Here is a 26,011-nt window from a genome sequence, read left to right as displayed (position 1 = left end):
CATAGCTGCCTTGTAAAGAATAAACAGATAAAGCAGCGACGCAGTCACACGTGGGAATACAGGCAAACATATGAGTGCTCTGTCAGGGATGAGCCCTGTGAAAGAAAAACTCTTTCTCTCCCATCATTATCTCCTCTGGTCACTTGAGGAATTCCCTGGATTGTCTTTGTCACTGAGTGGGTTAGAAGAGGATATTGTTTTACGTGTGTGTGTGTGTCTGAGAGACAGAGAGCGTGTCTTTGGCCGACTTTATGGACAGGCGCTGTCCCATAATGTCAGACGGTTAGGCTCCCTCCTCTTCAGATGTTTACCCTTCCTCCTCCTCTTCTGCCCTTTCTTTTCAATCAGTCGCTCTTCCCTCTCTCCTCTTATCGTCCCATAAACATTAACTCCAATCAGTGGAAGGGACTTTATAGACAAAGTCAGGCAGGTTACCATCGTGGTAGATGACGTGGTGCTCGCGGCCTGCGTGGCAACAAGGCTGTTCTCCACTCCCCCTTATTTTATTCTCCGTGCGCAAATCTGCTGAAACACAGAAAGAAACGCTACATGTTGCACTAGAAAGAAAGCGATTGTGCGACAAGATCAAAAATTTCACGGCAATTATGCCTTTTTTCCTGACTTTCGTCTCTTCTAATTCCAAATGCTGACACTTTCACCTGCTACAGCTGATCCGACATGACATTGAAATGAACACTTTTGACTTCTTTGTCTTCAGTGAAAGCCTCTTCAGAGCAAACGTACCGTCTCTCTGCTTGGCCGCTCGCGTTGGACCATTCGTATGATCGCAGTGTCGAACCAAGGCTAAGGCCCAGCTGCAGTGGCCCCTCCCACTGGGGAAACGCCACCTGTTCTCCTTCCATCGGAATTTGCTTTTGAAACAGCGTCACTCTTTGCCTTGTCCGTGTTTATTGAACTGTCAAGCGAGGACGGGCCTCTGCTGATAATATAACAAGATCATCTGCATATAGAAGACATTTTATTCCTCTCTGTCTCCCCCTTTATCTCTCCAGTCAATGCTGTTGTCGGTGCACATCAAGCGCGAGGGGGAGTCTCCTGTGGTCTCGCCACTGTCCTCCGAAGACGCCCACCACTCCGACAGATACCAGGTCGCACTCTCAAACACACACGCACACACAGACACACACGGATTGACACCATTCTGTCCTACATCTACAGCGTTGATCAGAACATTTTCTAAAGTTTAGTGAATTCCATAATGCTGACAGATGCATATAACAGTGGAGCAGCAGAGGATTTTTGTGGATTTCCTTTTCTTTTCACGGCCTCTCAGCAGATCCTTTGACCGGCAGGCCAGTGTGCTTAAATCTCCAATGTCCTCAGCAGCTTTTATCTGTTAAATTCATCAAAGTTTGTTCGGGTAATTCTTCTGGCTGTGATGTACTGTATCTCTGGGTTAAGTGGGTGTCCCACCCTTACACCATAAAATACAAACTATTAAGTCCACACAGACGTTACATCCATACGTTCAGGATGACACGGCTCATAAAGAGCATATAGGGATAAAGTAGATTTTCTCATTAAGTGAAACTGCTGAAATCACCTTATATTATACAAATGATAAAGCCAATGGTGACGGCGGACTCCAGCACCTCCTCCGTGCCCCGTCCTCCTCCCCTCTCGACCTCCTCCCTTCCTCTAAAGAAAACCTGACCTATGTGCGGCCATGCAGTGAGTGTATCATGATGATACTGTAGTAGTGGCCACGCGAGCCAAGTGGGCCGATAACTCAAGTGGCGGCGGCAGGGAGGGACGAAGGGATGGGGGGCGAGAAGGAGGCCTCAAATGGAAGGAGAAGGCCTGACTCGCTGATGGACGACGGGCCGTGAGAGGGGCCGCCGCCCACTCACCGTTGCCGTGTCAACGAGAGGGCATCCATAACTGCGACCGGGATGCTTTGGTCAGCACATAGCTAAAGATGGCCCGGCCTCGGGGTTTGAAGACCAGTAGTCCTGAGTCGTACACTCTGCAAGAGACGCAAGTGGAACTGACCTTGCTTCGTTTTTTTCTCAGTGATTCACTTTGAGTGATTAGAGCATTATTCTAAATGATATAATGGAATTCACTGCAGGCATCCTGAACAGCCCAAGACCCGAATGTTCCTCGTTCATTAGAAATGTTCCTTGTTCATTAGATCAATGTAGAGTTTAACTGTTGCCAGTGGTGGAAAGTAACAGACTACATTTCATCAAGTACTGCGCTTGAATTTTGGGGTACCTTTGCACAGTATCTATTTTGCAAATGTTCCATAAAAAAGCCACGATCAAAGGAAAATGAAACCGTCTTGTTCAAGATTATAGCAGTGGCTCTCAAACATGTGACCAATATAATAAAAGATATACAGAATATGCAGAAAAATCTAAAATATGAACTTTTAATTTGTGTAGCAAACACACATCTTTCTTCTCACAGCCTCTCAAGTTTATGACCCCGTGAAGGAAGAGCATTGGATTATTTTGTAACTGTATCAATATGGCGATACATGTAGAATATTGAATGCAGTGCTTTTCCTTGTGATTGAGCATTCTCGACAAAGGAAAATGTGTTTTTCATGCACTTTTCATAGCATCTATTTTCTGACTAGTGGCAACAAAATATCAAAAATGCACATTCATATTTTTAATTTATAGATCTCTCCAAATTTACCAAAAGTTAGCTTTAAATAAAGCCGTATTTGAAAAAACTTTTATTTTAAATGAAGCAGTTTAATATAGGTAATCAAATAAGGTTTCAGGTTGATACATTAGTTATTTTAACCTTGTCACTATTAATAAAAATCTAATTTTACAATAAATGGGTACAATAAAAAAATGTCTTGTTTATATATTCACACATACATTTTCTGATAACATGTGATATTTAATATAAGTAATCAACGGGTCTTGTTTTTTTTACATTATTAACCTGTAATGTCTCCTCTGCTGTTAACGCCAAATAATGAAACTTAATTAACATCCCTGACGTGTTTTTATTTATTATTTCATGTATTATATAAACAGCTGTTTGGTGGAGCAGTACAATAGCTGTGCATCTTGTGTGGTCAGAAGGTGTAGCTCCACCGTTTATTCAAACCCTCTGCTTCCCTCTAGCGGTCAACATCCGCAACGACATGTGCGGCTTCCCCCACTTCCGTCTTAAGTGCGTCACGTGATCATAACAAGCCAACATGGCGTCGGACACGAGCAATATCTGCCGATACGAGCGCCACTTTCAATCCTTTCCCATCCGCGGTACAAAATAGACGCAGACTTCAATTTGTGGTGATGCGAAGCGTGTGTAAACGCAGCCGTGTAGTTTTCAGCAGAGAGTTTGTGGCGGCCGTAGAATGAGCCATGAGTGAAGCCCGACAGACATGGAGGATGAGGAAAACAATAGAGAAGTAGGTCTTGTTTACAGTGACCCAACCTCAGCATCCAAAGCAATCCCAGTCGAAAAAGTTCTAATTGTCATCGTGAACATGTTGTGTGGTTGGTTAAGTATCTAATGTGTGTTTCCTCCCTCTTTTTTCCTCCCCCTTCTTTCTGCTTGCAGACATTTTTACGAGTTCGGGCCAACAGGCAAACGAGATTGAATGGTATGTAAACGCGCCTCATCTCCCGAGTGCTTATTAATACGCATTATATGTCGTCATTAAAAGTTTACTCAAGAAGGTTTTTCGTCTTAAAAGTTTATTTAAAAGAAAATATACGGATTTACTTGTAAAAAAAATGATTGGCCAAAGTAGAATAGTTTGGAAAACATATTTTATTTTTCAAAATATTCAGGTATTTAAGAGGGTGTACTTGGCAGAAAGGTTCCATACGTTTGATTTTTAATGAATCCTAAAATGAAAAGAAATTGATCATCTCTTAAAATACAATATGATATCACTGGTGTCGAGATTAGGGTTGCCACCTCTAATACAGAGAAATAAGGTGGGCGAGGCCCCCCCCCAGTCATGGCCATAGGCCACAATGGTCAATGGTGGGAAATCACAACATGTTGTTTTAAAAGGTATCTGCTATTGAAACCAATGTGAACACATGCACTCACTCTCTCTATAACTCAAGTGGTCATATTGTCGTGATATGGGGATGGGGGGGTAGGTCGATATCTAGGTTTGTCTGTATTTTAAGGGACGGATGGCAACCCTAGTCAAGATTCAGGGGCTGGACATTTTGATAATATGATGCTTTTATATCATGTGATGTTGATTTAATGTAAGACACAGTAGGTTTTTGGTGTTGTGTTTTTAACTCTGAACAGCCCCAATTTCTGAAAGAATTTGTACCCGCTATTATATTTGGGGTGACTGAAACTTTTTCATCCAGATGGATTAACAGCCTAACATAGTTTCTTTCTGATTATTTGGTAAATGTGTATTCTTAGCCCTGGGACTTTATAATGTTAAAAAACAGAACTAACCTAAGATGAGGATTCATGATCCAAAAACACTGGAAGACTTGGGCAGCACATCCTGTAACAACACCTTCTGTAACAACACAATAACGCCAGTTGAACAGTAAAACGCTCAGTGGCTGCAGCCCGTTCCCGGTTTTCTTAATGCGTTTTCACCAGCCTGGTTCCATAGTGGATTTCTGACATGGTCTTCAGGTGGACCACCAGAAGTTAGTCCAACATTATACATCAGGGCATGCTGAAGCTAAACTGGCACATGGGGGGCTCCCCCCTTTTCAGTCAGTGCCCGTGACGAGAGTCTTGGCGTAAACTTCGCCCTCCATTAATCTCTCTCTGCCGTGGTGTGGAGCCAGGAGTCATTCTCATGTGGGGTGTAACAGCGTGTGGCGAGGGCGAGCAACCTAATTAGCCTTTTTTCCCCATCTCTATTTAACAACGCTCCCTTTGATTAACGTCACGAGAGAATTGGTGAGGAGGAGGAGAAGGATGCTCTTCCCCTCCACCCCCCCGGACCGACTCCCTCCATCCCTACCCCGCTGTTCAGTTAGGCCATCTTGCCGTGTGTCCTCTCCCACCATCCCTCTTGATGTCTCCCTTCCCTGGCTGGGTAAACATGGATGTCTCTGGGCGCCATTGGCAGTTAAGAAAAAAACGACAGAGACTCAGGGCACAGTGACTGCGGTTCTGCTCTGTTAAATTCCATATTAAATGTGAAGGGCTGGGACAGGAGGGCAGGGGACAAACCGAGGAAGAGGCACAGCGTGGAGGTCGAGTGTAGGAACGGGATCGAGACCGTCCCATCCGACGCTTGGCGTTTCTCTCTGAGCACAATTCAGCTGGCTCAGCGCTTAAATCAAGGCCCTTTATTTGTGCAAGATGAATCTTCCCCAAGTTATTCTTGTATTGGATCAGTCCTCCATGAAAGCTTGCTGGCGCACCTAAATGGGGCTTTTGAACTAAAAATGTCTGTCTCCCTTCTTCTGCCCCCCTGCAGCCCGTATAGGAAAGATGAAGAGGAGGAAGCCTGAGGATGGGGGCCAGGTATGTCCGCTGTGCAGCGCCCCACTGGCTGGGAGCGAGGAGGAGATGAGTAGACATGTGGAACAATGCCTGATCCAGGTAGTACACCCCCGGGTCTCTGAAAAACCGCCGGTCGGACTGCCTGTCAACCTTTCTCTTCCTGTAGTCACTGACCAGTCACCTCTTAATGCCCCCTCCGTAGATGCCAGACATTAGTGTGGAGAACAGTCAATAGCGACGGTAGACATTGACCTCTTAACGCCGCGGTGCTGCAGACACATCAGATGGGGATAACTGTTGGGGGCCATTTAGAAAATGCAGCGTTGATCTCCGTCAGCCACCACTGAGCTGACCGGAACTAGAAGGATGCAGTTCATCCCATATGATGTGGTCGCTCACCCAACGGCATTCAGCTCGTGTTTTGAGCTTAACCGCTCCACCGCTAGCTCACGGAGACGAGGGGCCGGTTCCTCTCTCGATGTCATAGTACTCGACCTGGTCCCTGGTCGTCCCTCGCAGTAGACGCTTCTTCCTGTCCTAGAGTAGACGACCAATCATCCCCACTAACAGTCACCACCCGTCCGTCTCCCCGCACTCACCGCTGTCCCTCAGACTAGCGCTAGAGACACTAACACCTCTTCTCCCCCAGCACGCTGGAGGTGTTCCGGTGCCGTACCATTCCACACCAGCTGTGTTTTTGCTGCTTTGTAGCGAGTGTTGCACCCAACCAGGGCCTGAAGCTAATATCTTCTTGTTCTGATTAGCAATAAAATGGGTAGAAGTTTCTCGCTTTTACTGTTATCTAAATTATACAGACATCCTTCTGTAACTTTGAAGTGAAAGTATTTATGGTCTTTTGCCAAATAACTGACAACCTCCCAATGCACTTGTATTGAGGGCTTCTTCTTAAGCAGTTTCAGTAAGTTAATTTAGTAACAAATAAACTTAATGAAGTCAAAGGTAATATCATTTTAGTCTTTTGATAAAGCTTGTATGTAGAATGAAGTTCATTCATAGAAATTATAAATAAATCATAATCTCTGCAGAAACAGCTACTGCTGTGGATTGAGAAGGTAAAATCTCCCCAAACAAGAAGGTGCTGCCATCAGCTAAGAGTTGCCTTCCATTAGAATGTTTAGAATGAAAAGCTCTTTATTTCATTGAAATATATGGTCTGCAGAGCGCTGACAAGAAGTGCACTTTTAAATGTCCTTTAAATGTGTATTTTTGTCAGTTGCAAGTAGCGAAAGAACCGAGAAATTGGCATTATGTATCGGCCTGCTGCTCTCGTAGTCAGACGTAGGCCTTGGAGGGAGGTGTGCGAGACCAGCCGGCTTCTCTCCTTTGTGTCCTCTTTGCCAACGACACTGGGTTCCCCTCACAGCTGGTCACGGTTTGGGTATGGGGGAAAGCGTGCTGTGGAGATCTGGCCTATCGTCCACCGCTCCACTATTCTAAAAACAGCCAAAGAAGTGTTTGTGTTTCCACAGTGATTAACGTGTCCGTGTGTTTGTGTGTCAGCGCGAGGGCGCGCTAGGCGACGACGACTCTGCAGACATGGATGCAGAGAATGGGCGAGGCTTTGAGGAGTACGAGTGGGCGGGGCAGAAGCGAATCCGAGCGACGGCTCTGCTGGAGGGAGGCTTCAGAGGTACACACACACACACTCTCCTCCTCTCACACACTGCGCCGGGTTTTCTGTCGTAGCTGCTTTGCGTCCAGAGGGAGGGTGTGTGAGGGAGCCCAGTGGTCTGCTCGTTAGCTGACCAACAGAGCTGGCAGTACGCAGACGGGGGTCCGCCCCCTTCGTCCGTCTCCGCCGCTCATCCATCATCTGCGCCGTCTGTCCGGTTTGAGCGCGGTCCGCCTCGGGGGATCGCCGCACAACGTGACCAAGGAGACCCTAAACGGGGCCATCGGTCCGGCGGCGGTGTCTGTTCACTCCGGGTCATCTTGGCTCAGGCCCCCCCCCCCCCCACACACACACACACACACACAACCCTCTAAGCAAGGAGAAGGAAAACACATTTAGCTGGGCAATTGACCTGCTGGTCACCACCGCCCGTGAGCGTGTGCGCCCAGAAATGCAATTATGGAAGTGGATGGGAGAGCTGGTAACTGGGGAGTGTGGCTGCTCTGTTCCCGTCTCCTGACTTTTTTTTTTTTTTTTTTTTTACTTTTCCTTGAGCTGAGCTTACTTCAGTTTCTCTAAAAATGCAATAAGAGCAAAAGTATTTTTGAGGGTTATCTAGGATATTGGATGCGTAAATATCTGGATACCCGCACTGAAACCTCAAACTTTAGGAAAAATAGATGACAGACAATGGATTTCATTATGGATCTTTTTTTATGAATCTGCTCGCTATTCAACTGAATTTGCCTTATCCGTTTCCGTTTATCCCATTTTGCCTGCTTGCTTTTTCTCAGAGCAACATTAAAAGGCTCCCACAAGACCCTGTCCCATGCAGTGAGACACACTCCTGCCTGCGCCTCTGTGGTGCTCAAAACTGCTCCGCTAAGACACTATTGCGTTTTACCAGCTTAATATTGGGATACCTCTCTGGGGTCACTTGTCAGCAAACAAAACAGCAAACTGTTTTCAAATTACAACTAAACAAACCGACTGCGCTTCGATTTATCTGCTTGTTATATTCTCAATCAATTATGTTCTCTTCAATTGCAGTGAAAAAAATGTCATTCCCAATTCTTCAGAGCAGACTATGTTGAATTTGGTTGTTCTGTCCAAACCCTGAAGCCACTCGATGGGGTGTTAGATATAACAAAGAAAAGCAGCGAGTTTGCTCAGTCTTTGTAGGAATGTCCCCCCATGAGTCCAAACAACGGCTCTAAACCAACCGTTATGTTTACCTTCATGTCTGAATACACACGGCGCACCAAGCTCCTTGGTGGGAGGCCATTGTGGATCACGCCTGGCTCAGCGTGCGTAGAGCAGAGGGACGAAGAGGCCGAGGCGTCTCTAAAGAGGCTCTTTCAAGCGCCCTCGGCTTTCATCCGCCCACCTCCCCGCTTCTCTCCCCTGTTCGATCCGTTGTTAAACACACACACGCTGAGCCTCACCTGCCTCCCTCGCTCCCTCCCCGTGAGCCGCAAAGAGAGAGAGAGAGAGAGAGAGAGAGAGAGAGCGCGCGAGCGAGCGAGCAGACGAGACGGATCAATGTGGAAATCTCAACTAAAAGCTGGCCAGAGAGCGCCTTGTTGGGGAGCCGCCTGCCGTCCGTCCAGCCGTCTCCACGGCGCTCCCTCCATCCGCACGTCGTTAGGACGAGCAGACACAGGACCCTTCTGCCGCGCTCTAATAGGGCGCCTTGTGATGTGACACAGATAACCGAGTTGGCCTGGGGAGAGCGACATGAAACGGGACACACACACACACTCGGCAGAAGGCTCACGGGGTGGATTTTGTCTTGAAAGCTCTTCAGTGGTTCTAACACACCGCTGAATCCTGCAGGCTCTCGAGAGCCAGCGGCCGGCCAGAGGGATATAGAGATGTTGCAGGGGGGGGGTCTCCTCAGCTGGCGGGATGAAGTGAAGGCCTATCCCTCTGTGAAGTGCCACCATCCTTCCTCTCCCTTTGAGAGCAGGAGGAAGAAAGGCAGGGGGAATGGGGCCCTTTCAAGGGAGGGGAGGGAGGGAGGGGGAAAAAATCGAACAAGATCAGTTTATGATTGAACTCTGTGAGGAAAGACTGTCTCGTACCAGCTTAGCCAGGTTGAAAGAGCTTTCCTTATCTCTCTAGTGGACTGTCTGTCTGTCCAAGCATCTAGCTTCTACCTCTGCAGGGTACACACCTCTGTAACAGGAAATGACTTCCGTTTTCATCAAAATCCCATGTCTTTTTGTGGGATGGTTTGAGTTATTTAGTTTCATGTATTTATTCTAGTGCCAATATGAGACCTGGGTATTTTTAATATATTTTAGTTAAAGGTATTTAAACATCCTTTTGTACTTCTTCACTTTAAAGACGTAGCCATAGTTCTCACATGCAAGCAGCACTAGAAAATAACGTTGCTCCTATAATTAGTACTAAATGAGAAACAATCCAGTCCCACAACGAAGTAAGTGAATCAAACCCAATGACATTATTGCAGAATGTTTGATGTCTATGGAATGTTCCCAAAAGTTTCAAGCTAGTGTTATGTTTACCCAAGTTTAAGATGATATTATACTGCAGCATAAAAACAAATCCTCACATCCAGAAAACATTTTCCCTTCTCGTATAAGCCAAAAATCAAAATCTCCACTCTTTGCGAGTGCAGGCCTCTTTGACCAATCATTTTGATTGCAAAAAAACAACTTAGACTTGTTCTTTTGAAGTTCTGCTTTCCCTTCAGAAGTTCTGTTTCATGTTCCTGTTTGTTTCTTGGGTGTTCAGCCCTGCTTCTCCTGCAAGCCTGGAGCAGATCAGTTGATCCGTTTGTTGGGCCACAGACAGATCCCCAGGTCTGATACCGGTCCGTTCTGAGAGGGAGGAGAAGAGGCGGATTATTGAGGGTCCAGGCAGCCCAGGGAGGGATTGAGAAGAGGAGAAATCCTTGCTTTGTAAATGGACTTCAAAGATGGCCGTCTCATGTTTTTGTGCCTACGCCCCCCCACATCCTCCACCCCCCCCCCCCCCCGCCCCCCCATCTCCTCTCTGACCTGTAAATGGCACAAAGATACAGTGATGGCCTTTGACTGCCCCACCTCTCTGCTTCACGGAGGGTCCCGATAATTGCCACGGCAACAGGATGCCGCCGAGGTCTGTCGATTGGCTGCCAGTCACTGCGGCAAAGTGGGAAGAGGATATTTGTTGAGGTTATGTAAAAGAATACTGGTAAGAATGAAGGAGAGTGATGACACAAAAGAAGGTGAGGAATAGATAGGGAGAGAGGTGAGGGAGGTGTGTGGGGGAGGAAGGGAAGGGGCGTCGGTGCATAATATGAGTGAAAGGCAGTTAGAGTGGGGCTGACCTTTCCCTGGCCAGATTAGATTGGCCTGCCAAGACTGCTTAGAGGGACAGATGGAGGCACTGACACACACACACACCCACACTCACACACATATGCTCAGTTAAAACACCTCAGACATGAGCACAGGCACAACCTCCAGCATGTCCTGTCAGCGTGCTTATGAGCTGGAAAGCGGCGATCTTTATCCTTAAATATGCAGTGTCTATGTATTTGAGAATTCATCATGACCTATGTGATGGGTTTTTTTTTCGGAGTTAGCCAAAATTCCCAAATGTTCATTTTGAATTTTGCCCGGATGAAATAGTTTGAATTGGGCAAAATTGAGTTGTATATTCTCAGCTTTCTAATCACATGAAGAGGAAACACAGTGGCATTATTTAAGGATTCATTGAGAATATTTCATACCCTGCAAAATGTTTTATTTTCAATTCCTTTGTCCCAAAACCCTCACATTGGCACAGGAGAAATTCCCAAAAAATACAAACCCTTTCATGGGGGAAAAAGGGAAGAAACCTTAGGGAGAACGTCAGAGGAGGGATCTCTCTCCATTTGACGGAGAGACGGCGTCTCGTATATGTACAGAAAGAACAAAATATATACAATGCGTTCAATTCCTATGACAAATGATTCAAATAATACTGCAGTACTGCAGGGACAACCACCATCCACAGAAGCCTGTGGGGAGGGAGAGCATACTTTAGCAAAGGGTAATGTTGGTATATGATGACAGTAATGTGATTCAATAGTCGATAATAATATAATAATGACTCTGACAGAACCATGATCCATGGAGACCTGTGAGAAGAGAAAGCACAACCAATTACTGTTTACAGTAACTCTTCTAATCCATAAAGTTTTTCACAGTTTGTTTTTAACATTTATTAGCTGCTTGACTGTCAACATGGTGACGCCAGCTGTCTGGTCCAACTCTCCACAAGATCTTCATTTTGATCAGCTGGTTATCAGTTTGGCTCTCAGCCAGCCAATCACTCCGACCGCGGCTTGGCCCGACCCAGGGGCATCGTCGGTATTGTAAAGAGATCATGACCGCCAGCTGCAACTGTGACTGCACCTAACTTGTCAGCACAGCGCCATAGTGACACACACGACCTCTGTACCTGAACAACCAACCCCCCCCTCCAAGAGACCCAAGAGCAGCAAGGAGAAAATGTGTCTGCATTTCCCTGAACAAACTGTAGCCGAGCAGAGCCTGAAGGCTTCTGGATTAACGCTGCGCAGCCATTGTTCCACATATGTTCCTCCTGCCGCTGGGACCGAATAAAAGTTAAACGGTCCTTTTTATGTGATCACTATAAACCATGAGCCTGTTGTAAAAACACCTCAGCGTTCCGGGACGCGTTTCTTTTAATGCCCGCTCATGGTTGCCACTACTCCCTCCTCATTTTGGTTGGTTTCTACAGTGAAGGTGAAATTAATTACTCAGTGGAGGAGGAGGAGGAGGAAGAAGAAGCTTTTCACAACCCCAGAAGGTCCTCAGAGACACCGCTGTGCACTGTGACCAACTGTTAAAGGGAGTCAAGTATTGAAGTTCACGCTCACATACTGGGACAGGGGGTTAAATTAGATGGCTGTCAACTCTGCACAACTTCTGTCTGGTCTCACACACACACACTTGTCACATGCACACTGAGTGCACTATTCCAGGTGAGAGCTTGTAGGAATTGGGATAGGTGTAAATAAGATGGCTGTCAGGCCTGTCACTGGTAGAAACCTACACACACACATCCAGAGTCACATCTCAAGTGAAACACACACACACACCTCCAAGTGCTCAAATAGTAAGTAACGTACACATGTGAACACACATACACACCTAGCCTACCTCGACAGCCGACGCTGTTAGTGACAGGTAGACAGACTCATGCGTGCCCACACACACACACACACACACACACCTTATAGGGGCTGCAGGGTCTAAGTGACAGAGGGACAGACAGTCTCAAACAAACGCTGAAGAGACGCCCTCTAAGTGATGGACACACACACACGCAGCCAGCTCGGTGGCTAAGTGGAGCTGAAGGGAGCAGTCAGGCAGCGGTGAGGGTTTGTCTGGGCGTTCATCACTGAGTTTATAGAAGTGCCACTCACACACACACACTCCCCCTCTCTTTCTCTCACGGATTGACGGCTGAGGTGTTGCTCTTCATCAGTTCACCTCCCGCGTGTCTAGACGTCATCACTCACTGCACTTTCGTCCCTCTGAACAAATATTTTTTTTTGCAAAAGTCTGTAATTGGTCCAGAAAAAGTCTGGTTTTCTCCAGGTGTGTCTCAAAATCAGTGGCTGGAGGTCTTAAGAGTGCTTCTTAATCTCCTTTTTGAGCCGCTTAAAAAAAAAAGTGAAATATTATATCGCTTAGTTTTGCTAAGCAAAAAGTTCCCTCCTCCTAATATAATAATAATGTATGACAGGGGAATCCATGCTCTCCACATAAAGTTCGCTAATTCCCAGCGTCCTACATTTCAAAATACATTTAAAAGAGTCCCCCTCGTTGTCATTTCCACAGGAACTGGGTTCGCCACGTGTAGCATCAAGGAGAGCGCGGCGGACAGTGACGTGGACCTGGACGTGGACGGAGACGACACCCTGGAGTACGGCAAGGCCCAGTACACGGAGGCTGACATCATCCCGTGCTCCGGAGCCGGGGAGGACCAGGGCGAGGCCAGGGAGAGGGAGGCGCTACGGGGAGCCGTGCTCAAGTAGGGGGGCGCGATTTTAGCCAACGTGCCGCCATCGGCGTGAAACGCGTCGCTCACGCCGCCATCTTTTTGTCTCTTGTGTTGCAGCGGTGGGATGCCCTCTAACAGAATAACACCCGAGTTCTCCAAATGGGCCAGCGACGGTAAAGATAGAGGATTTTTAGTATTGATTGTCACATACATCGGCAGGAATGTCCTCATCGTACCGGCGTTGACCCCCCCCCCCCCCCCCCTCCCCCCCTTGTTTGTGCGTACAGAGATGCCTTCAACAAGCAACGGTGAAACCAGCAAGACGGATCCCAGCACCCCTTCATCTTCCTCTTCCACTTCCTCTTCCTCCTGCGCCCCGCGCACCTGTAAAAACAGTGAGATCGAAAAGTAGGTTCCACCTATACAGTATATGAGCATGCACACATACACACATCCTGATGTGGTAGTATAAGGAGATAGAAAATATCTCGTTGCAGGCAGGCAGATGACTCTTGTGGGGATTCCATGAGGGGTCGAAATGATGCATTTTGTGTGGATAATGTTTTGTTGTGTGTATGTGTGTGTGTGACAGGGAGGGGTCTCTCCACCTATTGATTTTCTGTCTGCAGCTGTGTTCCCTGTGAGCAGAGAGCTGCCTCAGAATCATTAATGGACCGGCGTCACGGCAACAGTCTGGAACCACATGCAGATGTTTGTTTGACGTCGGGTTACCGAGCAACACGCTCGCAGCAGTCGTACATGCACACACATGTTTGAGCAGTACTTCAACTTTTAGAGAAAACGGCAAACTAGAAGTATGATGTTGTAATGGACTACTAACGCAATGCGCGCGTTGCAAACCTCTGCACTCCAAGAACTCTGGTTACTATATTGGGGACGGCGACTGCTTGGGCCTGTGCACACTTGGGAGTGGACAGAGCAAGAAAAGGCCTGTCCGCCTAGCCATGTTCAAACAGACACACACACACGCAGCCCTATTCATTGGAACGCCTGGGGGGGGTGTGTGTGTGTGTGTGTGTGCGTGTGTGTGTGTGTGTGAGAGAGAGAGAGAGAAAGGCCAGTGCTCTGTAATCCACTCATTTCCATCTCCTCATCCATATTCTGCATCAAGTAAACAATCCTGCACACAGCCACCCCGTCCCCTGCATGGTAATAGAGGTCAGCTCATTGCGAGAGAGGAATGTCGGTGGGCAAGCAAGCAAAGAGAAGGAGGGATTTGGTTGATTGGTTGCCTCTGCATGTCTGGCATATTCTCCTGTTCTTTGACCCCCCCACCCCCTCTCCCCTCCATGCGATTACACTCCCATACACACATACTGAGCTGGGGTCAGTCTGTCGGTTGCCTTCCATCCCAGGCCCTATTTCTTAAAGTGATTTCCTTTGTCCACCTGAAGTGCCGTTCAGAATGCCCCCTAAACATCAGCACTCTCATTTCTTTTTCGTGCCCTTTTGTTCTTCAGTCATTCCCCACGGAAAATTGTTAAAGGGGATAGTTTGGATTTTTTGCAGTGGGGTCATACGCTGGTTCTTCTTGAGTCAGTGAATGGCAGACAGCCATGCGCTGACCTGAGGCCGCCGTTATCTACGCTCTGAACACAGGAGACGCTGGTCTACCACACAGGTGCTTATTTGGTTGTGCGATTGTGGTTGCAGGTCCTCGCTGCAGCTTTTGTTTTTCTGTCCCTTTTATGCTATAAATGGTTGTAGTGGTTATTGGAAACTTATTCATGCTAAAAGTAATAGTTTGAATAAAAGAAGGTCTGAGATGTCTGTGTTTTAAGTATGAAAAGTCTGGTGATAATGTGCATGTCTGTAGCCTTACGCCTTAAGTATTGTCATCGTCCTCCCTCCCCACCCCTCTATTAATTGTCTTTGGGAAGGCTGCACTTGCAAAATGGTTCATTCAAATGAATCTCTTAATTTAGTGTGTCTGTCTGTGTGCCCCATATTAAATATCAGCAGAAAGAAGCAGAGCCTCTTGAGGTGTATTGATCAGACACGGCGCTGTGAGGTTGGTGCTCGTGTTGTTTGTTTGCCGAGCGTGGGGAAGCATTCGATGAGTTGTTGTCTGTGCTGAGATCTTCTTTGTGTTTTTACTCTGCGTGTCAATGCGAGAGATGTCAGCAGGTCCGTGGGGGTCAGACGGTGCTGATCGACTTCACGCGTGTCCATTTGAAACCGCTCAGTTAAAATTGAATAATTGTGCAACCGGGCACTATGTGTTAGCAGGTGGAAAGGGGCAGGGCTTCGGGATCATGCGCACTGAGTTGAGCTGCTTACCTTTACCAAGCGGTGGTGAACGAAACACTATTAAACTACATTTGGGACATATATCTGGGACATGAACTAAATCATCCCTCGCCTGCAGCCAGTTGCCAAGAACCGCTTTAAGTATTCGCCGGACCAAATGCGCTGGTGTGACTTTGTCCCGGTCCGGATCGTAGGCGTCTGTCTCCCACCCAGGCAGAGCATGCCCTTAATCTAAGCATCCATTTAAAGGGGCCACCTCAATGCTGAATGATTGCAAGGGAACAAGCAGTCAGCTGGCTTGAACAATTCCCTGTCTCACTCCTCTCCGCTCGCTTTAAATGCACGTATTTGTGGAGCTTCTGTGCCCCTCCGTCCCCAAATGAAAATGAGATTTGTCTCCTTTCGTTACATTGATACATTGTGTGTGTGTGTGTGTGTGTGTGTGTGTGTGTGTGTGTGTGTGTGTGTGTGTGTGTGTGTGTGTGTGTGTGTGTGTGTGTGTGTGTGTGTGCGTGTGCGTGGCTGCGCACACAGCAGCGTTAGTGAAATCTCTCTCCCTGATCCCAGATGGGTAATGATCTGGTCGCCTCCCGGGGCGTCCTTGTTCCCTTGCTCATTCCGCCGCAAGATAAATGAGCCCTCGCGCACGCACACCCTCTCTATCACACACACACATAAACACACCCACACACGCACGGCGCCTGAGACGCTCTTTCCCTACGAAGATAAATGGCCCCTCCAATGCCGCCAATGCGATTGCTGCCAAATTTGGTGCTCCAGCTGGAACAATGCGGAGAGATTTCCATGTGGTTTCTGCAAATAATTGAATCTGTCCTCAATTTGAAAGTGATGAAGCTAGATTTTTGCCCTCTTTCTCTCTCTCACTCACACAGACACACACACAGCTCCCGCTTCCCTTTACCTCAGCTTCTTCTCTTTATTGTTGTCGCTAAGCCACATTTTTCTTTCTCCCTTCTGTTCTTTCCATCCTGTGTCTCTATTTTTCTCAAGCACTCACAAGATCCCCCCCACCCCTTCCCTTTTGCCAAGTGAGACCTACACCTACACAGACACACACACAGATCGGTCTGAGACAGGGGAAATCAATAGTGACTTAAATGTTTTATCACGGTGTGTCAGTGTATTTAAGGCCTCGGTTAACAGGGCACAGCAGAGAATAAAGCTCTAGGGATTTACCACCGCTTTCTTTACAACACCTGCATGGGAGATTTATCCCCCTACTTGGGTGTTGGTAATGTCTGACAGGATATTGTGTTTTTGATATTTAATTGTTAGGTAATTTCATCATTTGCCGCATACTTGTGTTGTGAGTGATAGAGAGAGGCCCAAAATGTGGACAGACGTTAGATGAAGACACAGGGCTGGTTGAGATGGCTGGCGGAGATCTTCTGCTACACACAAACTACACACTAATGAAATGAGCAATAGCACCACAGCAAGCAGAGGGGAGGCTCGGCCATCTATCTGTCTCCTTCAGGCTCTGCCTTACAGGCGAGCTAAAGCGCTGCTTTCTTTGACTCGCATATATGCGCACGGCATTCAAAAAAATAAACAAAAATAAAAGCTCCTGCTAAGTATTAGTAGCAGTGGGTTGCATGAACGGAAAGTTCGCTTTGGTTCTGCAAGTTTTATGACGCTGGGTCTTCAGACCAAGGCCACAGCTTGGGGTTAAGACCCAGCAAGGCAGGTCCTCGTCCCACAGTTTAATCTTCCAGATTCCATGGAGATGAAAGTGAGCATTTCTTTCCCTCTGTGATCCACTTTGAGTCTGATCTGAATTGCTTTTTTGTTTAGATCAGGTGAACACTTTTGCACCACTGAGACCGGTCTGCGTGCTGATCACGCATTAGTGCAGCGTTAATAGTCTCCCTGCTGCCACGACATCAAAGACGTGGGGTTTTCTCATCCCTGACTTTTTAAGGTCGTAACCCAGATTAAACGTTCCTTCTTTCTGTACGTCTACATGACATGTTTTCCCAGCTCGACCTCAATTTTATCAAATTTTGGCTTGCCAGAGCGAAGAGGTTGAAAACCCCTGAGCCAGCTTAAACCAGTGACTCACACAAATGGCATAAAGGGCTTAAACTCCCAGATTTCTCCCTTGCAGTTGTTGCTGGTGGAGACGCACTTTATCTCTGTGCTTGTCACATTCGGGCCCTGAGAGTTGTCTTTTCCTTTCCTCGTCACTGCAAAATCATCTCCTTTCTACCCCCATTCAATCTTCCTTTTTTTTTTTATTGCATTGGGAAATTAAACAACTTTTCAAGTGTGTTGCTCTATAAAGCAGCTGTGCGCTGAATGCATATTCATGATGGAGGAGGAGTAGATGAGGAGAAGGAGGCGGAAGAGGCCAGTGTTGTTGGGAGAAGAGAAGAACTTCTCTCTCAGATTTGTGATCCTCTGAGTGACGGAGCGCTTTATTGCAGCTAATAAAAGGGAGCCAGAGCCTTGTTTTAGGGACGAGCCCCATCCGGTCCCCTACTGCCGCTTTATAAGCTAGCAGGCTAATCAAGGCTGAATGTCTTTTTACAAGGTCGGGACTAATAAGAGGAGAGGGTAAAGCGGTTTATAGTTCAGGAGTCCCGACCAGGTTCTTTATAGACCCAGGATGGTGATCGGGTCACAGGGGAGGAGAGAGAGGGCTGTGTGCAACTCTGACATCTCTAACCATTGCATCATGTGAGGGATAATCGCTGCACAACCACCACTGAAAGCTCTGTTACAGACCATCATCTCTGAACTAAATGATGCCACAATTAAGGCTTCATTATTTCCATTTTTCCTTGACTTATTTTTGAAACAGAAAACAGAAAAGATCAATTTGATCTTAAGCCTTACGCCACTTGAGCTTTCTTGGAGACTAACTTGTCTTGTCTAGCACAAAAACACATTTGCGGTAAGCAAACACAACTTGAATCTTCCCATCATCAGATGGCCGACCTCGGCACGATGATGTGCACTCGGCCTTTCGGACGCTGCCAGCAAAGGTCGAAGATGCAGGCTCCCTTTACATTTGCCAGAAACTGTCATTATTCTAAATGCTGGATCAGCCACTTCGCATGAAATCAAGCCAATGGGATGTCTTTTCCATCCGTCTAACGGTTCAAATCCAAAAGATATTCAGTTTATATTGACCTAAAAAACAGCAGACAATCTGAGATCAAATTATCGCTCTAGCCGTTAGAAATTAAATGGAAGATCCCAAACTTGTCTCTTAACAGGAGAAACTTCTACCTTCTAAGCTAAATCCATGGCCACACACACACCACATGCAGCCACTTATTGTTCTATTCTGCCCTCTCTTCTTTCCCCCCACTCGTCCTTCCCCATCCAGATCAATAGCATATATCAGCAAGCTATCAGGCTGCAAAATTAACACTTCACCATAAACACACACACACTCTGATATTGTTGAAAGCGAGCGGATGTTATAATGAACACTGGCCGACTCGCGCTCCCTCGTCTCGCTCAGACAAATCATCATCGTCATCATCACCGGCAGCGTGGGTGGTCTGCACGGCGGCCATATTGATTTTGTAATGTCTGCTCCATATGCTGACGTACAGCGTTAAATGCACATTTTCTGTTGGGGGGGGGCAACAAGTAGGGCAAGGAAGTGGCGGGAGTAAGGACGCGAGAGGAGATAGAGGTGAGTGCTAGGAGGTGGAACGAGGACGCCGCACTTCGCTTTTCAACTCAAAGCGGGGGCATTCTAAAAAGATTGCGGGTTTGAGCGAGGTGGGAAAACGTTGTGAATGTGTCGTGTGAGAGATGTCCGACTGCCTATCGAGGCACAGAAAGACTCCCAACATGGAAACGCTAACGTAGCGCTGGGAGCTGAAGAAATCCCCACCGGGATCACAGGGTCAACCTCCGTGAAGTGGGAGTCAGAAAACAGACAGCAGACATTTGGTCGCTTGGTTTTTGAGTTCAATGCGCAGATGAAGCAATTCACCCGCATATGTCAGCATGGACGCAGTTACACACTGTTCCAGATGTGCGCTACAATCTCAAAGCTAAACATCTCTCTCTCTTCTCCCCCCAGAGTGACGGAGGACGAGTCCACGGCGACCACCATGGAGGCCCTGAAGGCCCGGATCAGAGAGCTGGAGAGGCAGATACTGAGAGGAGACCGATACAAGTGTCTAATTTGCATGGTGAGTACGCAGAAGCATTCCGTCACGTGTGGGAGGCCGTGTGTGCCTTTTTTTTTTTTACCCCAATCTACTGTAATATATGTAGGACGCAACCCCGCACAACCCTGCACACCAAAGAATCCCAGAGGCCACCGCGCGCTGGAGAGATTTTGAAAAGGAAGCGCTTTGTGTGTTATCACCAGTACATGTGCCACAACAACGCCGAAAGGGTCCCAAAAATATGAATCCCATCTGAATTGCACCGATAAATGTACCGCTGACTTTCATTAAGATGATGGATTTTTTTTCCTCAAACTTGTTATATCAGTTCTTCGTGGGTACATCGTTCTGGAAGAGTGGCGGGGGGGGGGTTGCAGGGTCATTTCGGTCATCAGATTATTTAGAACAGTGATTCTCAACTGGTGGGTCGCGGACCCGTTTTTAGCGGGCCTTTGCATGGGAAAAAAAATAATAGTAATTTCATCCTGTGATTTTATTTTGAAGGGACGTTTTCTAATGCAGCGGAGTGTCGTTTTTCTTGCCGGCTCGTCTGTCCATGTTTTCAGTCAAGCGCGGCAATTAGAACGGGAAAAGATAAGACTGGGCCCGTCCCGTCCCGTTGACACCGACACCGCTATCACCCCCCCCCCCCCCCCCTTTGACCGATCGATTTGGGTCGCGGCTCGTCATTAGGGGTGATGGTGGGTCCCGGAGCCAGACCAGTTGAGAACCACTGATTTAGAAGGATCCACATACAGAACCACAGTCAGTGTATATCCTTAAATTATTCTGGACACTTCTTTTCACCTAAAATCCTTTTGTGGGATTTGTTTTGGGTTGAGGTCCAACATTGTGAATCTTCTTGTTTCCGCTTCTTTGGCCTCCATCTCGTGTGAAAGGGTTGTGTGCATGTTGGGAGCTGTCTGTGCCTCATCTCAAGTCGCTCGGTGTGTCACGAGTGCCGTGTCGTGGTGCCGGTGGTCTTCTGCTCTTGCATGGCTTCTACCAGTCAAAGCAAACAAGGAGCGGGAGAAATGCAGAACGCCTCTCCCAAAAAAAGCTTGCACGGTGCATTCGTGGACATGCAGCATATTTAAGAGATGTGGTAGAGGAAGGGACAGGTGGTCCGACTCTTGCGCCACGTGTTTGTCCACGGTGATACGAGACTGAAGGAGGAATACTGTCAGTACTCATGTTCACCCCCCCCACACACACAGGGCAGTTTGTGTTGTCAAGCTCCCGTTCTGTCGTCATCCAAGCCCCCCCCCCATCCATCCATCTATGTCTAACTCACAATGTCCACACACACATACACATGCGTCTCACTTCTAATCTGTGTCTGTCTCTTCTTCAATCATCACAAGTCCTCAAATTCATCCTGCGTGTTGTGCTTTGGTCTCTTCTGTGAAATTCTACCCCCATCTACTGGTCATCTGAGGCTATAGCTTTACTTTATAATAATGCCATCTTTTCTAAAATAAAGAAAAATATCCATGGACGTAAATGCCAAGGAAGAGCTTCTTAAATCAAAGACATCATTGGAACTTTAGTGGGAAAGGTAACATGATCCAAATACTGTTGTGGATTGACTTTGAACTCATCAGCAGGGATTTTGATTGATCTTTAATTCAGTAAAACTGAACTAATATTCTCTGGCTTCTCAAAAATGTCACTTTGGGAGGAAGTGAGAAAGTTGTGTATTTATATAAATAATCTTGAACATAAAGGACTACCAGATTGATGATTACCAGAAATAGTCATCATTTGCAATTCCATCATGTGAACCTTCATCACAAATCCCCCCACACACACTTCAGAGCAGAGTTAGCGTGTTTTGAGGGACTGGCTACTTTGTTTTTTCTACTATCGACCTTGAGGCTCTTCACTGGGTTTTCTGCATCCATGTTCCTAGCGAAGCAAAGTCAGTGTGTTCATTGCTGTACTTGCTCCTGTGTGTGTGTGTGTGTGTGTGTGTGTGCGCGTGCGTGCGTGTTGCACCGCAGTGTTTTTGTGTGCGCAATCGGGATAAGCCACGCCTTTATGATTGGCTGCCACCTTTCGCCCCGCCTCCCCTCCCTCTCCTCACCCACCCCACACATACCCCCCCCCACACAGAGGAAGCCTGCAATCCAGTCAGGCGCGGAAATCAAGAGCCTAGGGGTGTGGCCTGGGCCCCGGCCACTGGCCAATGAGGTCAGAGAGAGGCAGCCTAAGTCCCTCCCCCTCGGCCTGTACTGCCTGTACAGAGGCCTTGTGATCGGTGGCTACGGCAGCGGCATAAAGAGGCTCCTCCCACCGCCCTTACGGAGGGTAAGGCACTCCCTCCTTCCTCCTCCCCGCCCCCCTCCCTCATCTCCTCCGTTCTTTTCGAGAGGAAAAGAAGAAGAGGGCGCCCATCGGATTGGGTTCACTCATGGATCTCTCCCTCATCCTCTCCTCCCTGTGCTTGCCTCACTCCGTCTCTGCTCGATGCCTGCCCGATATCGTGTCCGTGTGTGTGTGTATGCGTCAGTGACCTGCAGGTGACCGGTTCAGTTGCGCCTCCCTCCCACCCATCCCACCCCACCCCACATGCTGCCCTGCTCAGTGGTTCTGTGGCTGCTGGCTGTGTCGTTTCGATGGTTAGTGGTTTGATGCTGTCGGTCAGGGAACGTGCAGTGTTGTTTCGGTGGTTAGCTCGCATGCGTGTTTGTAAAATTTGGTGTAACTTCATCCTCCCCCTCTCTCCCTTACCCCTCTTCCCCCCCCATCCCCGTCTCTATCTCCCGGTTCTTAGGACTCCTACACGATGCCGCTCACCTCCATCCAGTGCTGGCACGTCCACTGCGAAGAATGCTGGCTGCGGACTCTGGTACGCACAAACTAAAATAAAACTCCTACACACACACACACACACACACAACGCTCCTTGGTGTGCTGCAGGGCAGCTCCTCACCATGTGCAGTTATTGCAGCCTCATTTCATAGTCAGTGAGTTTCTCTCTGTAGCCGTGTCCCGTGGGGAGAATCTAAAATGGAATATTCCTCATCTTACCTGCTCTCTCACTGCGCGTACACACACACACACACACACACAATCCAGGCAATGCAAAGACTTCCAGTTCTCAGCAGGAGTAAATGGTCCCCAAAAGGCTTGTTAAAATGTTGGATTAAAATGGTCAACTCCAACCTCCTTCTACACACTGCCTCGGGTCTGCACACACACTCAGACACAAACTCACACATGAACGTGGTGGTCTCTTTGGTTAATAGTTATCGTAATGTATTCAGTAATGTGTAATTAGCGGGTGCTAATGTGGTAAATGGAGCGCGTTGTTTCTGCAGCAGAGGGGAAAGAGGCTTCATTTGGTTCCTCTGCTGCTCTCATCTGCTCCTCTTTCATTTATTCCTTCGCTGTCGTTGCTTTCTCTCACCTCACCTCACCTCACTGCCTCCTTTATTTCCTCTCCTATTCTGTATCTTCTCCATAAACTCTTTCCTCTCACCCCAGTTACACCATCAGTTGAAACAGTGATTACTAGTAAGCCATTCGCTCCTTAAGCTCCTGCTGTTGTGATACTAAATGTATTAATACATACATTAATGCACAAAGCAGAGAGTTGAAAGATGAATTTCCAGTAAAGTTAGTACCGCAAGAGAGAGACACGTCTGAATGCAACAGACAGTAAACTGGTGGAAAACAGGAGCACCATGGCCCCTTCCTCATATGTGGCTCACTGAGTTTACAGGATATTTTCAGGATAAGATTACATAGGTCTGACTTTTTGGTTCCAAAAGCAAGTTTGGCAAAATCGCTATAGCAACACATCCAAACACTTGTACCTGCTCTGGCACAGGCTGATTTATTTCAGCTACATAAGCTTGCCACTCCCCTGAAAGAAACGGCAGCTCCCTTCCTCAAAGGTCGCATCATTGACAAGTTGCATACAAATTGCTACATATTTTATGTAAATATTACAAAATGTTTTAAATCATAATGTTATGACATATGACAAGTTTGCCATCAGAATACATAGGTCATATTGTAATATGTATGTAACAATGTAACTTGAGCTGGTTTCCATAGCAATGATGCTAACCTTTGTCTCTGTCTGTCACAGGGGAACAAGAAGCTGTGCCCGCAGTGCAACACCATCACTTCACCCGGGGACCTAAGGCGCGTCTACTTGTAAAGAGCAACCTTACACACACACCCCTCCCCTCCCTCTCCAGCACCTCTTTCTCGTTCAGATGCATTCCTCTTCTCATCCCGGATTTTATTGCCAACCTCAACAAACCACGCTCCTTCCCTGCCGGTTGTTGAGCTGGATCCGCCCCCTGAGAGGGCGAACAGAGACGCGGCGTTCGTCTCAGACTCCACTGGCTTTCTCTTTTTGTTTTCTCGGGAGGTTCAGAATTGGATGAAGAGAAAAGACTGAGCAGAGCTCAACGACTCTCCCACCGAAAACAAAAAATAAATAAAGAATGAAGAGTGGGACCACTGGCAGCCTCGCAGATATACATGTAACACGGAGGGAATCGTCCCCTCCCCAATACCCAGCTAATGCCCTGCTGAGACCATGTAGCTTCCTGCTGCTGGAGCTTCACCTGAAAGGAACTTCTTAATACAGAATAGCTCTTCTTCAACATTTCCATGGTGCTGGACAATGAGCTCTACCTGAAGGACTCAATAGGAAGCTTGTTGTTGTTCTGAAGCTTAGAGACAGGAAGCTCTGATCTTCATGCCCCGTGTTGCATAAGATAATTCAAAGGGCCTGTCCACTAAAACCGAGCTTTCAACCAAACCGAGACTAACCACACAACTTTGAAAAAGGAGTTTGACACTCCTCCACCACCTCTTCTTCTTCTCCTTCTCTCGAAACCCCCACCCTCTCCTCCTCCTTTTCCTCCCTTTTGTGGTGTTCTAGTGAAGTAAACCAAAATTTCTTTCCCCCCAAGATGCAGTGCAAGCACATGTAATATAGTTCTATGTATGTTTACAATGTTGGATGTAAATGACATAGAGTTCACAAACACATACAAACACACACGCACACACACCCATGCATATACACACAGAAGTATATAATATCAAAGTCCTGTTGTAAGTTGGAACGGCCTCAGAAATGTGTTTGGGGAGAAAAAAAATGGCTTGAATAAAAGAAGCCTTCTGTATTTTTAAGAAGAAAAAAAAGATCATTTGAAGATGAGTTATTTCACTGTACAGGAATAAAAGATGTAAGTAATAAAAAAACTACTCGAGACTAGACGGTCCAGATTTAGGTGGTGTAATTTTTTTTCTGCAGAGGTATACTGAAAAAAGGTTGGACAATGATGCAAGGAGAGGTGTGTTTTTTTGAAAAGCGAGATTCCCATTGGCCAAGATTTACTATGGACAAGCTTCTTGTTTTCACCTCCTCTGGAGGAGTAACGCCACGCTCAGATCCCAGTCTAGAAACGTTCCGTTTTCACCCCCTACATGTCTCAGAAGCAAGCCTTTGCCATTGTTTTTCTCATACTGCTGAAACGCTGCGGAAAGGTCTCAAAAAATAGCAACTCCTGAAGGGCAGGTTCTTTTAGCTACATCGGATGAGGGAGCTCTCTGGAAAAGAAGGACGAGCTGGGGCTGAACTGGCAACTTCAGGAACCCTGCAGCATTGACCCCCCCAGCCCCCTCCCCTTTACGGCAGCAGCAGCAACCAAGGTGGTGATGCTTTGTGTTTGTAAAACTATGTATTCTGTGATGTCTGTATTGTTGTAAGAAATGCTGAAAAAAATGAAAAAATAAAACTTCTCAAATACCGCGAGTGTTCTGGTACACACACACACACACACACATACTGTGTTCACTGTAATAAAGCTGAGGAAGATTGTAGAAGAGCTCTCTTCTGTCCACGGGTATTTTTGACTGAAAAGTCGCGTGCGTGTGCCGGCATGCGCACTCAAACAGCGTCGTAGAGACCAGCCACACCAAACACCAGAGCTGGTTTAGCAACCCGAAACTTCACAAGACATACAAACACACTCCGTCATCGCGCTCATATCCGCATCCAGGCCCGTTTACCCGCGCACCAAGGCGCGGCCCCGCGGCCCTCCACCTTAGCAGGTGGTGGCGTTCAGGGAATTTTCCGGAGGTGTGTTACCGGCTGTTGTTTCATAAGTAAGTTATTTTAGACTGATCGTTTTTCACATAACTATTTTCTCTGACGTTACCGCTAAATGAAAATGGCTGATAGAACCTTAGCTCCATGAAAGGTGCTACTTAGCTTGACATTTCGTTTGCTAGCATGTTCGCATTATAAAAATATTGGAAAGGGGCCATTGCACTTTCTCTGGTGTAATATGAATAGAGCATTACCAAATATAACGTAGACGTTTATGAATAGAATTCATATTTATTCTTTTTTTTTTATCATAGCGTGTAGCTTAATGAGACTTGCGCGTGGCCTCTGTGTGTGTGTGTGTTCGGTGGCCTGGTCTGCTTCCATTAGAGAAACGTGACGGCT

The 26,011-nt window shown here is 47.1% G+C and overlaps 1 protein-coding gene across 6 annotated transcripts in view; it reads left to right on the top strand.

The window, feature by feature from the left end:
* rnf220a (ring finger protein 220a) overlaps positions 1-25,308 on the top strand; it is a 137,398-nt gene extending 112,090 nt beyond the window's left edge. For 2 of the 6 annotated variants that reach the window (XM_037457320.2, XM_037457322.2), the window contains 11 exons: positions 1,014-1,109; positions 3,553-3,595; positions 5,414-5,538; positions 6,961-7,090; positions 12,937-13,129; positions 13,217-13,272; positions 13,387-13,507; positions 19,437-19,548; positions 21,643-21,837; positions 22,304-22,378; positions 23,627-25,308. In XM_037457320.2, the coding sequence (XP_037313217.2) occupies positions 1,014-1,109; positions 3,553-3,595; positions 5,414-5,538; positions 6,961-7,090; positions 12,937-13,129; positions 13,217-13,272; positions 13,387-13,507; positions 19,437-19,548; positions 21,643-21,837; positions 22,304-22,378; positions 23,627-23,698 (1,218 nt within the window). In that variant the 3' untranslated portion in view covers positions 23,699-25,308. The remainder of the gene's footprint in view (positions 1-1,013; positions 1,110-3,552; positions 3,596-5,413; positions 5,539-6,960; positions 7,091-12,936; positions 13,130-13,216; positions 13,273-13,386; positions 13,508-19,436; positions 19,549-21,642; positions 21,838-22,303; positions 22,379-23,626) is intronic. The other 4 variants (XM_037457323.2, XM_037457324.2, XM_037457321.2 and 1 more) reach the window with 3 other exon arrangements.
* Positions 25,309-26,011: the final 703 nt, after the last annotated feature.

Source organism: Pungitius pungitius, chromosome 15, assembly GCF_949316345.1.
Source record: "Pungitius pungitius chromosome 15, fPunPun2.1, whole genome shotgun sequence".
NCBI lineage: Eukaryota > Metazoa > Chordata > Actinopteri > Perciformes > Gasterosteidae > Pungitius > Pungitius pungitius.
This window is presented reverse-complemented; position numbering and strand designations above follow the sequence as displayed.